General features: G+C 41.8%; 1 protein-coding gene across 1 annotated transcript in view; it reads right to left on the reverse strand.

Annotated features, from left to right (window-relative positions):
* Positions 1 to 12,977, reverse strand: part of itga10 (integrin, alpha 10) — a 30,749-nt gene that overhangs the window by 351 nt on the left and 17,421 nt on the right. Inside the window, exons 8-29 of the mRNA XM_026183772.2 lie at positions 10,066 to 10,216; positions 7,310 to 7,475; positions 6,054 to 6,127; positions 5,820 to 5,964; positions 5,289 to 5,437; positions 5,002 to 5,145; positions 4,636 to 4,842; positions 4,425 to 4,555; positions 4,056 to 4,222; positions 3,805 to 3,947; positions 3,590 to 3,700; positions 3,417 to 3,502; positions 3,195 to 3,336; positions 2,996 to 3,088; positions 2,801 to 2,877; positions 1,208 to 1,297; positions 1,032 to 1,116; positions 814 to 927; positions 639 to 743; positions 435 to 548; positions 255 to 350; positions 59 to 172 (exon numbers count right to left, since the gene is read on the reverse strand). Coding sequence (XP_026039557.2) covers positions 59 to 172; positions 255 to 350; positions 435 to 548; positions 639 to 743; positions 814 to 927; positions 1,032 to 1,116; positions 1,208 to 1,297; positions 2,801 to 2,877; positions 2,996 to 3,088; positions 3,195 to 3,336; positions 3,417 to 3,502; positions 3,590 to 3,700; positions 3,805 to 3,947; positions 4,056 to 4,222; positions 4,425 to 4,555; positions 4,636 to 4,842; positions 5,002 to 5,145; positions 5,289 to 5,437; positions 5,820 to 5,964; positions 6,054 to 6,127; positions 7,310 to 7,475; positions 10,066 to 10,216 — 2,704 coding nt within the window. The remainder of the gene's footprint in view (positions 1 to 58; positions 173 to 254; positions 351 to 434; positions 549 to 638; positions 744 to 813; positions 928 to 1,031; positions 1,117 to 1,207; positions 1,298 to 2,800; positions 2,878 to 2,995; positions 3,089 to 3,194; positions 3,337 to 3,416; positions 3,503 to 3,589; positions 3,701 to 3,804; positions 3,948 to 4,055; positions 4,223 to 4,424; positions 4,556 to 4,635; positions 4,843 to 5,001; positions 5,146 to 5,288; positions 5,438 to 5,819; positions 5,965 to 6,053; positions 6,128 to 7,309; positions 7,476 to 10,065; positions 10,217 to 12,977) is intronic.

Below are 12,977 nucleotides of genomic sequence, written 5' to 3' on the forward strand. Positions count from 1 at the left end.
TTACTACTTTCTGATATTTTCTTGAAGGAATCTGATGTGAAATTTCAGCTCCAAATACCTTCCACAGTATGAAAATAATGAGGGCCAGCAGCAGCAAACCCCCTATGATGCTACCAATCAGAATCCAGAGCGAGATGGGAATAGCTCGGCCTTTCAGCACTTCCAGCACAGTCTAAGGAAAAGAGATGAAGGGAGAGATTAGAGGAAATTAATTTTATGCATATTGTGCTGCTCAGGATTCTCTTGGGTCTTACCTCCCTCCAGACTGTTCCTGCGCTCAAAGTAATGAGGTTAGTCTCCTGAGCTGTGAGTCGATATACGCCTATTATCTTCACTGACTTATATTTGGCCTAGAGGAAGAGGCACACAGATTATGACCAATGTTTGTGCCACAGGAGCACAATTTAAAAATCTGCGTATGTTTTGTTACTCACATTTCTGAAAAAATCATCATGAACTCTGCGGCTGACCCGAATGATGGCATCCTTTCCTCTCGGAAGCTGCTTGACTTGGCACACGACCTCTGTGCACCATGACCTGCTGCAGTTCTACACACGAAAACATGTAAACATGAGCCATATTAACATCTTTGCTTTTGCAGTGTTCACCAGCAGCTCTGTGGCAATTTAGGCCCTTACCAACATGTCATCCTGCATCATGTCTTCAGGATGAAGGGGGCGCACATCTCCCTGTCTGGCCTTCAGCTGTGCTGCATCACTGAGCACGCTGCAGTTCACTGTGACCTACGGGGTAATTTACATATGTCAGGTACGATTTTAAAGCATGATAAGAATACACAGAAGCAGTACTCACGTTTATTGAGAAGACATCGGTGACAGTCATGAAGACTCTGTCACCTGCAGCCACAGAGGGCAGATGCAGACGCAGCTCCAGATTACTCACAGAGTAACAGCCGAGATTCTGCAGCTATAAACACAAACAAAGCTAAAAAGTTTGCCTTGTCTTATTTTTCTTACTGTGATTATAATTATATGTTTTTATTGGGACCTATATAGAGGATATACATTTACCCTGAGATGTGTGTAGAATTCTGGTCCAATTGCTTCCGACATTGTCCGAGTAGGATGGACCTCATAGCGGTTCAAATTAGATTCACTGCAAAAACAGGGAAAAGATCAGCACATAAATGCAGAGATAAACCAGTTCATGAGTTGAGCTTAACTAGATCGATGCTGTACAAACACACCTGCTAACAAAAAGGTCTGGTTCATACTGAACAAAAGTCTGGAGCTGAACACTGTTGTCCCCCAAAGTGTCTTGTCTCTCCACACTGTCACTGTAAGACAAAAGAAGGGTTACGAAAGCGTCTCAGTTTAAATGTCTCCTAAATACTCCAGCATCTCAAAACGTGGATGCAAACAGATGAAGACAGAATTATTAGCCCCCCTATTAAATTTTCTTTTTTTAAGTGTTTCCCAAGTGCTGTTAAACAGAGTAAGGATTTTTTTTTTTTAACACGGTTTTTCCAAACATCTTACTTTTACTTTGAATGCTTACAATATTTTACTTTGCACACATAGATAAAATTATTTCACAAAAACCAAAAAATACCAGTTTTTTTGCTGTAAAACAAGCTGGAGTCAGTCTCGCATGCATCTCCTGAACAATCCCAGCACATTCTTCTTTGCCCAATCTCTCAACATTTGATGTCCTCTGGCATGGACCTTTAGTTCACCCCACAGATTTACAGTGGGATCCAAGCAATAGCTTTAAGCAGCCCAGTCAGTAAAGTTCACGTTGGTCTTCTGGAGCCAGTGATTCACCAGCAGCGTATGTTTTGGGTCGCTGTAGTGTTGGAAGACCAAGTGACAGCCCAAACCCAGTTTAGCTGCTGACTGCGTGAAGCTTGTTTAAAAACTTCACATATCCTTCTTTCTTCATAATGCTTTCCACTTTGATGAGGTTCTCAGTTTCAGGCACACTGAAGCATCCCAACAGCATAATACACCCACCACCTGTTTCACTGTGGGGACGATGTTTGTTGGGTTGTACGCTTCGTCCTTCTTTCTCCAAACACAAGCAGCATCTCTGTGGCCAAAGAACTCTAGTTTTCGTCTTAACTGACCACAGGACGTACTTCCAGTACACATAAAATTCCAGCTTATTCCAGTTTATTCTATATTACTCCAGTTTATCCCAGTATGAAATATTTCTGCAGGTTGTTCTTAGCATACTTTAGTCTGGCTTGAAGATGTCTCTTATGTAGAAGTGGCGTTTTTTGTGCTTTCTTGCAGTCCATTCCTGCCCAGGGTGGCGTTGACTATCTTCTTTGAGATTACATATCTTGACTTGGCTAAGTCATTCAATAGTCTCTTGGCAGTTGTTCTGGGGTTTTTTTTTTTGACACATCTCTCACTAGTTTTCTTTCCAGAATATTTGAAATCTTTCACTTCCTACCTCTGCCAGTCTTTTCTGTTCTGTACTGTTTGGCTCTATTTGAATTTTGTGATGATACTTCTTACTTGTGAGCAGCAATAATTCTTTTTCTCAAGTCTAAACTGAGGTATTTTGTTTGTTGCATGCTGTTTTCTCAAGTGACAGCTCAAACCTTTGCTGTAGGTTTTATATTGTGTGCAAATTGAAAGATAACCTTTAATTTTACAAGTTTTGACCATTACAAAGTTAAAGCACATCACTGAACAGCACTGATTGGTGCTATGGCTCAATTAAAAAAAAAAAACAGTCAGTTTTTCTAATATTTTTTTCAAATATTGTCCTCATCTGTAAATACTCCAGCATCTCAACACGTGTGCATGCATGCTACTTTGCAGACAGCTACCTGGATGCATGGAGCTTCATTTTCACTTGATTGTGCAAAGATGTACAGCTGAATTCAAACTCCAACAGGAAGTTAACCTGCAAACAAAAAAGAGAGCAGCAACTTGCTGAAGTGCCACATCTAACCTGGAGGAAGAGAAGTATGTGTGGGCTGAGTTGAGTGATTGATGGAGCTATTTCCTCAGCACGAACGTACCTTTGACTGGGAGCGAAATACTGGATAACTGACATTGCATGAGTGGCTGTTGGCGCTAAGAGCTGTGCACTCGATCTTGAAGTGGGCAACCTCCTACGATGAAAGAAAAGACACGAAGAAAGAGAGGATCTGTGCATGTAGATAGATGTTTATGGTTACATGGTCCCTCATGTAATAGCAGTACATGTGCTGTATTTACCCTGATGCTAAGGCTGGAGAAGTGGAGGTTGCGTGAGTAGTGCAGCGTCAGGCTGGTGTTGTAGGCGTTTTCCAGTCTGTTCTGAAGCTGCACCTCCACTGCCAGACGCCTACGAGGGCTGCGAATCACATAAGGCTTTTGTCTGTGGAGGAAACACAATGAAAACTCACTGAGACCAAAAAAAGGGAAGAGAGGGAACACCAGAATATCTCAGTTCTGTACCTTGTCCCAGAGATGTCCATGTGTGCCTGTAGCACCAGGTCAGTTGTACACACATCATCCTCACCACAGTCTTTAAAAAATGGGATCTGGACAGGTATGGGAGGCAGGAGCAGCATGTTGAACGAATGTGGACAACAACAAGGATATATAGCGCTAATTTTTGTGCCACTCACAGATTTGTTGATAGTAGTCGGCCACCCTTCATCCAGCACGGGACCACTTTCTGTGTTGTTGATCTTAAACCACAGTGAGAAGCTGATAGGACGAATGTAATCTGCTGTGTCCTACATTGAAGACAGAAAAAATGTAAAAAAACAAAACAAAGAAATGTGACTTTCCCATCCTGCTGTGTATGAATGAAAGATGGAAGGTGTGTACCGACACTCACATAGACATGGAAGGGAAGTCTGTAGCACAGAGTTTTCCCTGTCTGGGCTCGTACAGCCAGCTGGGTCTGTCGGTGGGAGCTGTCATCAAACAGCGCCCGTGCTGACAACTTCCTGTCATCCAACATGGCCCGCACCCACAGATCTGAAGAGAAATCATGCAACTGAGGCAAAAACTCCATCGATAGGCTACTTAATGTAGGGTTTATAAAATATATACATATATGTATAAAATATATATAAATGTGTCAACCAAAACTGTTGCTGCGTGGTCTTGGGGAGCGGGACACGGCTGTAAAGCAGGCGGTGGCATTGAGACAGGCGGATTCTCTGCCTCCTCTCTGGCAGGTCTTCTGAATGACATTAATGGAGTGCGGCTGGAAGGACAGACTCACATTGATCTGGACGATGCTGCGAGAGCTAGAGACAGAAGGGACAGTCTCAAAAAGCAGTATTTATCCATTTATGTGCACAGTTATAATAGCCAGTAGAAATTTTTGTTATGATTCTAAATGTGGGAACTTGTTGTTTATAGATGATACACAAGTTATGTTTTATATGGCTCCATTATCTAACACTGCTTGCACTGCTTTCTGCCTGTTACACTTTCCATCCTACCCACCTGAGCAGTACAGCACTTCCCTGCGCTCCCACTGCCAAGTCTATTAGGTCATCTCCATCCAAATCCAATTGAGCATTCAAACTTCGGCCAAAATACTGCAGGGAGGGGGAAACTGATGATGCAGCTATCCGCTGTGATAAGGAGAGAGACAGGAATTAGTCTAAGTTCTGAGATGCACCAGTAAAACTTGCAGTTGTAAAAAGGGGGATACCTGTTTATAGTTGTGGATGACATAAATACCGTCTCCGTGATAAACATAGATGGCCCCCCGGTGTTCATCCTCCAGTGGGGCTCCCACCAGCAGATCCGTGAAGCCATCATGGTTCAGATCTGGAGTGGGTGCCAGTGCATAACCAAACCTGGCATCCTGGGACTTATTGTTTGACTTCAGCGTTCCATTGGATACAAAAATGTCCTCCTGTGAGACACGAAGAGGAGGAAACAAAGAAAGATGAGTGGATGGTAACAGGAGACCCTGTAGGAGAAAAACAGGGATATCATTCATTGTTGTATATGACAGGAATGTTTTCATAATAACTGATATGAAGGTGATCGATCCATGCTGCTGCTGTCTTACTCCATTGAGAGTGTAGATGTAGACTCGTCCAGCCTCCTTGTTTCCTGACCCAAGGTACATTGGAGCAGCAACCAGAAGGACATCAGTGATGCCATCCTGGTCGATGTCTAGCCCACACACTTCACTGCCGAAATACGAGCCAATCTAAACACAGATACATGTTATTTCATCTTACCGCCAGCAGGGGGAGCGCTTGCTTTAACCCAGAGAAATCAGACTCCTACTGTTTGCTGCTGAAATATTAAAAGCAAAAACAAACTGAAGGGAGACTCAAACAAGGGCTTTACCTGCTCTCCATTAAGCGCCTGCACAATGTTGACATCGCCTTCATCGCTGAGTTCAAACAGAATGACTTTGCCTTTGTGTTTGAATCGAGGAGCTCCAGCTACATACACCCTCTTCCAGTCACCAATTATCACAGAGGTCACCGTGTAACCTGGAAACGCGTATGAACACACCTCATTCAGCACTGAAAACCTAATCTAAGGCTCTTTAAGAGTTACATTAATGCTGTATCTTATATTAAACGGAAAGACCAGGAATGTTTACTTTGTTTGAAAAAAGTTGTTATTTGATATTTTATAAACCAATATTTGCCATTCTTTTTAGGAGAGTGGGGACGACTCACACTCTCCAGTATGGTTTAATATGGTCATCTGCGTTTGTAATACCAGGGTAAGTGTGAGCCATTACATGATTGTTTCATCAATGAAGATAGTTTTTTTTTAATTTTTTCTATTTTTTATTCAATACCACACACAGTAAGTGCAAAAACCAAAGCATTCAGTGTCATGTTTGGTGGTATGATGTGTGGTTACCTAAATAAGCAGCATGATTTTTGAGCTCCAGAGGAAACTCGCTTTCAAAGGCCTCTCTGGATGGCACGATTCGCCCATTGGTCCCTTCTTTCAACACACCCCCATCCCAGTCATAGGCCCCCACCATGCCAAACAAAATGCCATCCTGAAGAATGGAGCAGGGAATGAATGATGTGCAGAGATAAAACTCAACTAATTGCTGGCTCACAAAGAATTAAATAAAGTTGGACTTACATCTAGAGTGTGCGTGGAGAAGCCGATCTGAGACATCTCCATGTGGAACGAGCTCTCGTTGTAACCCAGCGTACCTAAAGGAGGAAAACAAGTCATTCCGTGCTCCTTTGCCCATCTCCTCCCTTCCCTTTCCTCTCTCTTTCTGATTGTTGGCATCCTCACTCACACTGAAGACAGACACTGGAGGTGGCAGACATTTCCTTTTTTCCTGTCTCTTCCTCTCAGATTTCCCTGAACATTGAAGGGTGGCATCGCTTTTCATCGTCCTTCCTATCATCTTCCCACAAATACTATGACAGCTGAACATGCCCTTTTTCAGTTTTCACTGCTTTGTTCATCCATGTACATCCTTCCCACACATTTCTTTCCTTATGTAATTTTCTTTGCCAATTAGACAGATAGAAAGCTATCATTTCTTTAATTTCACCACATTTATTCTTCAACACAGTCTGAACTCTCATAGGCAAGTTTTCTGTAAGCAGTCTTCGGGAATAGTTCTCCAGGCTTCTTGAAGGACATTCGGAGCTCTTCTTTGGATGTTTCTGCCTTTTGTTCTGTTCTCTGGCACATTGATCCCACAGTGCTTCACTAATGTTGGAGTTCAGGGCCTCCATTGTATTTTATAGAGGGTCATTGTCACCTGGTCTGCTTTGTACACATAGATGACAATTTGGATGAAAAACTTTCTGATTTCCAACGAGGCTTCAGTGGATCAGGTGGATCTCTCCTGTCCTGTGTCTGGACTTTCAGAAACTGTTCCCTTGCACTGCTTCTTTTGCTCTACACATGTCCAGTTTCCTAAAAACTTTTAAGAACACACTGCACATTATGCTAAGTTTTTTTCTGTATATTCAAAGAAACGGGGAAACATTTTTATGTATTTGTCTGTTGTGTGTAGACACAACACTGGTTCATCCATTCAGTCAGGTACCCTTTTTATGCTTCAGTGTTAACTGGCTTCACAAACAAAACAACTTTCCTCAGGTGCATGGGCAGAACTGAAAATTAGTAAAAAGAGCAGCCAATGTCCAAACAAAAACTTTGAGAGACCTTTGAAAACCCTGAAGAACTATTGCTCAAGACCACTTTAAAAATGTACAAGAAAATGTAAAAGAAAGTCTGAGTGGCCACTCAAGACTTTTTCACAGCACTGTGCAACCATTCAGTCTTTCTTGCTTGTGAGCAACAGCTAGCACATTTTATGCAGCACAACACAGCAGGTAAACTGCTGAAAAACCATGTGGATTGAAAGTCACCTTCAAGAGTGAAGATGCGATCTCCCAGTGCATCAACAATGTCGTTGAGCGCAGCTTCGTCCGTAACATTGAAAAAATATTTGTCATCAGGGTCGCTGGCGATGAACTTGATCTCCTTAATGAAAGTTTCAGGGTCTTGCTGTCTCCGGATGTAATGACCCAGGACCTGAAGAAAGTCAGAAAGGTAAAAGATCACATGGGAAATGAATGAGCACATAACACAAGCTCAGCAAAGTATTGATGAAAGACCACAGATGAAATTCTGATGTATACAAGCAGGTATCAGAGCAATTGCTCATCCATGTTTCTGCTGTGACTATCAGTAAAATCGACTGAGTTTGGAGATGTGCCAGTTTCTGTGTCATTTACCAATAATTAAGTGATACCAAAGTCAACAAATCGAGTGGAATGCATAAGATGGAAGAAAAAGGCAGCCACCAGAGATTTGTAAATGAGGAGCACAGGCCTAGCTGCGAGGTGAAGAGATGACTGATCCAGAGAATATACTGCAGCGGCAAAGGCTTATGGCTTAACGCCTGAAGTACAAATGAGAAAATTCCATAAGAGAAACCAAACCCAAGATCTCCCCCTGTGACTTTAGCTGCCAAGCAAACTAAGGAAATCCTCTGTTTTCAAAGGGCAGGGGTGCAGTGTGTAACATAAGGCGAGCCTGCGTATAAATATGTACATTATGAACTTGTAGAAGTTGAGAAATTCCACGCAGACTGCCAAATACTGCGAGCTCTCGCATGGGCATAAAAGGGCAACAGGGAAAGAAGAACTGTAAAGTAAATGTAACTCTTCTGATTGGTTTGTTTCCACTTTACAAGCTTCCAAACATACGGTGCTGCCTAAATGCTTTAGCCTCTGGGCTGCACTGATGTAAAAAACACAATTTTCAGTGACCGGGCGCTTTTTTTGCTCTTGTTTTGAGAGCTCCGACCCCCTTGGCGAGCCATTTTCACTGCGCACACACACGGGCTGCAGCACAGAGAGCAACATGAAAACATTCAAACCACCAAACCCACCCCATTCACTGTCGTTTGCTTCAGCCATTTTTTGTTTGTTTGTTTCAATATTTAAGTCTGTGACTGTGTATAAAATGTCTGCTCTAGCAGCACCTTAAATATCTGTCACTACCTGTTTGATTCCCTCCATGAAACTGTGGTTCACAAAGTATTTTGTTTCTGCAGCATATTTTATTACTTTCTCCAGGTGATTTTTGGAGCCAAAGAGTTTCTGGTATCATAGACACAATAAAATTTCATCTGTACTTCTCAAACCTTTTGTCTTTTTTTAAGAGACATTTTTCTCTATGATTCACACACTTTCCTTAAGTGTGGTAAATGGTCTATATTAAAACTGTTATCCAGAGAAACAGTGGCTGTAATAGCTGCTACTGGATTTTCAGAGTGGCGTTAGTTTGCCCACTAGTTTGGCTGATTAATTATTTTCATTCAAAACTATTGAATGAAAATAATTCATCATTTGCTTTGTGGATGATGAATCCAAACAACTTTCAAGATTCATCAGTATCACCAGAATCAGTTGTGCTTTGAATTTAGTCCTAACTGGGAACTGCTGGTGTCCTAACAGACCAAACCAGGGGTTATGCTGAGTAACGAATCTCCTTGGTGGGCCAAAGAGCCAATGCAGGCTGAGTGTGGATAAGAGGAAAAACACGGATCAAAAATGTTGAACAAAAAGTATTTTGTTGTAAAATAAATAAGTAAAAAATGTATATGGTGATTCTGTACAGAGCTTTGAATCTTTGTGGAAGATCCAGCTTCTTATCATGTTAAGAAAATAATAATTATCTCAAAGTAACAGATTTCTGTGATTATAGCTCAAACTATTATAAAGAATATTTAACATTTTCCTTTAACAATCACAGAAACGCTACAGACTTATCTGCATGCTCTGATACCACTAAAAGCTGCTAGAAGAACATTTCTATCTTGGCCCACCACTGCTTAATGAACAGACTGAAATTAGTTCCTTAGATGTTTTCCTGTAGCGAAACATTAAAGGAAGCAGATTCAGGGAGACATGGGAGAATATTCACTGATGATGGCTTGATTAAACTGCGGGATTTATTGTTCCAGAGGTAGGGCTTACTCGTTGTTTCAACAGAACAAGTTATTGAAACTGACTCGTACTGTAAATAAGCTTCTCCAGTCAGTGATCAGTTTATCTGATCTTCTCTAATCTACATCTGTTTCCAAAGTGGCCCTTTGCCACTCTTCCTGCATGCTTGGCTCATGTTCTCCTCTTCTGCGGTTCCAGCGGAGCCTTTAGGTTCGTTTGCTTCTCTTGTGGGTAGGGAGGGGTCTGCAACCAGTCCTGCCAACTAGAGTCTGTCTGGCTCTCAAAAACAAACCACGCCACCACTCGGTGTTTTTCTGTGTGTTGAGGGGGTCGGGTGGGGCTGGAAAGGAAGAGTTTTTGTTCCCAGTTGGCTATTTTAGTAGACCCAAGTGGGTCATTTTGTAATTTGGAGTTATTTTGGGGTGGGGTGGTGTTGATATTGTCTGGTTCATTCGGGGTGTATATATTTGCTATACCACTTTCACACAATGTGTGAGGAATGCCAGGGATGCGCTACACATCCTGCATATGGCGTCGATTAGTTGTCTTTTTATTAGTATTGTAGAAAGAATTTCTGAATCAACAATTTGAGCACCACAAAACGCACAAATTGTCAAATAAACCCCCAAAGATTATCGTTCTGCTGAGCTTGGACAACATGCACTCACAGCGATGGCGTATCGGGTGATGTTTCTTTCTTCGCACTTCTCCAGAGCACCTTCTAGTTCATCGCCATCGTGGGACTCTCCATCTGTGACTACGATCATCACCTTGGTGGCACCCTCCCTCGCTCCACGCTCAGGACTGAAAGCCTCTGTGCTACAAAGAATGAGAGAGAGACATATAAAGCTTTAAAAAAATATACGTCAGTTGGTCCTGCAGATCTTGTGAAACAGAATCAGATCTTAGACGTGGAGAACGAAAGAAAAACGGAGTCAAAGTGTAGCTAGGAAATGGATGAAAGGGAGGCTACCAGTGAGTATCAAGTAATTTAAATAGACATCCTCTGTAAGATAACACACAACATTAATCCTTTCTCTGAGAAAAAGAAAAAGCTAGTAAAACACGGAGTTTGAGTTGCTTTCATCGAGCGCGATATAAGTGGCCCAAGTCACAGCTGGACCTTTCCACAACTTTATTAGTCCAACTTGACACACATGCATCAGCTGCCAGTTGACTCCAACCAGTCACTGCGTGCAGTGTGGATGTGTCACTGCACACAAGAACCACATTTGTGCATTCCAGTCCAGCTGTGCTATGACACACAGACGAAAACTTGACAAACACACAAACAGACCCGAGCTGCACCCCATTTGTCTGGAGGAAACCTGTTCTCAGTGGGAGCTGATTCAAGCACTGAATAGGGTTGGTAAGCCTCACACACACACACACACACACACACACACACACACACACACACACACACACACACACACACACACACACACACACACACACAGAGTGAATGAGGCAGAGAAGTCACTGCTAGTGAACTCAGTCATTTTCAGGCCTAACTCCAGCCCATGACTAAATATAACGTTGTGGTCAGCCGCAAGAAACTCTGAGTTAAAAACAACAGTTTCCCCTATGCAGTCTGCAAATTACATAGGGTGCAGAGTAGGAGAGGAGAAAGAAAGGAGAGGAGTTAAAAGAAAAGGAACAAATGAACGAGAAAAGTCACATTAAGATGAGGGAAAAAAGCAACAAACAGAAAAACTACAAACACACGAATGGAGAATAATGACAATAATGGTACTATAATGCAAACTATAAGTTTTCATTATAAGAACAAGAAGAATAAAGACAGTAAAATTACATCAAACATTATGAGTGCAAAACCCACTTCGTTGTGCTTATCGTTAAAATTTAGTGAATTATACAGCAGAACAAATGTGATGGGAAAGATTGAAAAGAACGACAGAAGAGTGGGGGGCAGTGGTGGAGACAAGATTGGGGAAAATGAGGATACAAGAGACACAAAAACAGGCAAGAAACAAAGGAAAAATAAAAGGAAAAGCAAGAAACAGATGAGAAAGAAGGACAGGGAGATGAAAGAGCAGAGAAAGTGATGGGAGCTAATTGGGAGGCCTGGCTGTATTTACTAGCCATTTTATGGAGTCATAGCAGTGTGGTAATGACACAGCACAGCGGTTTGTGTGTGTGTACTTTAGTTGTTTTTCTGCGTGTGTGTGTAGAAGGGAATGGTGTGCGTCTCAGACGGGTGGAGCGATAAAAAAAATTAGTGGCAAATCCAATTCTAGATGGGTTACTTTATGTTAATGAAGCAGTCATCTAGTCTGCAATCAAATTGTACTCTAGTCTGGTACTAGTCTCATTTCATTATGCAAGGAGATACAAAACAATCAAGTTTTAGGTAAGTGTGTAACTACACTATACAAGAGGCAGTCAGATTCAGGTCAAGTCCTTGACTTTCCTCCCACAGACAAAAAATGTTCCTCATGCGAGCCGTTATTGTGAGCTATGTTTATGATTTAAAGTTAAAGTACTTCTAGCAGAGTGAAGAAGCACATGCATAATGTTTGGTGGTGTCATTATTGTGATACGGGATGGAATCTGCAAATGTTGTCATCTTTGTGCCTAAAAATCGAGAGTAAAAACCAAAGCAATCAATGGGTAAAACTTCCAGACAGTCACAGCTGAAACACAGAGTGAGGCTGAGTGACTCCTGGCTGCAAAAAGAAGTAAGATTGTGTTGAACTCTATGAATAAACTACCCTACTCCTCACTGAATTTAATACCTCACTAAAGTTTTTATAAGAAGTTTATGACCTCGATTCCCAGTTTCAGTTCTTTTTTAACATAACATGATGTTCATTTGGTGATTCATTCTCCTATTTAGAGTCCAACAGATAATAAAGCAGAGAATGCTTTGGGATGGGTCTATTTATTGATAAGTTGTTACTCTATGAGAGTGCAGTGTCTCCAGAATCTGAAGAAATCTCTGTGTGCAAGGGACAAGGCTGAAAATCAGAACAGGACCCCTGTGATGCCTCAGGCAGCACTGCATTAAAAGATTCTGTCTGTTCTGTGATCAGACAAATCCAAATGTGAAATCTGACAGTGAGAGGGTCCATCAAACATGTCATCTCTGATGATATTGGGTTGGATGAGTATCTATTGCATTGGCAGCTTGCACATCTGAAAAGATAACATCAGTGCTTAAAGCTATAGTGATGGACGCAGACTTAACTTAAACTTAGAAAAACCTAAGCTTAGAAAAACACATTAAGACAATAACAAAGTCAGCTAACTATCATCTCAAGAATATTTCAAGAATAAAAGATCTGATGTCTCTACAGGACCTGGAAAAACTAGTCCATGCATTCATCTTTAGTAGGCTTGATTACTGTAACAGCATCTTTACAGGTCCACCTAAAAAAAAATCAGTCAGACAACTACAGCTCATTCAGAACTAAGACCAAAAATGTGGACCACATCAGTCCAGCTCTGAGGCCTTTACACTGGCTGCCTGTCCGTCAGAGGATAGACTTTAAAGTTCTGATGCTGGTCTATAAAGCTCTGAATGGTTTAGGACCAAAATACATCAGTGACCTCCTGG

Source organism: Astatotilapia calliptera, chromosome 11 (assembly GCF_964374335.1).
Source record: "Astatotilapia calliptera chromosome 11, fAstCal68.1, whole genome shotgun sequence".
In the NCBI taxonomy this organism is placed as follows: Eukaryota; Metazoa; Chordata; class Actinopteri; order Cichliformes; family Cichlidae; genus Astatotilapia; species Astatotilapia calliptera.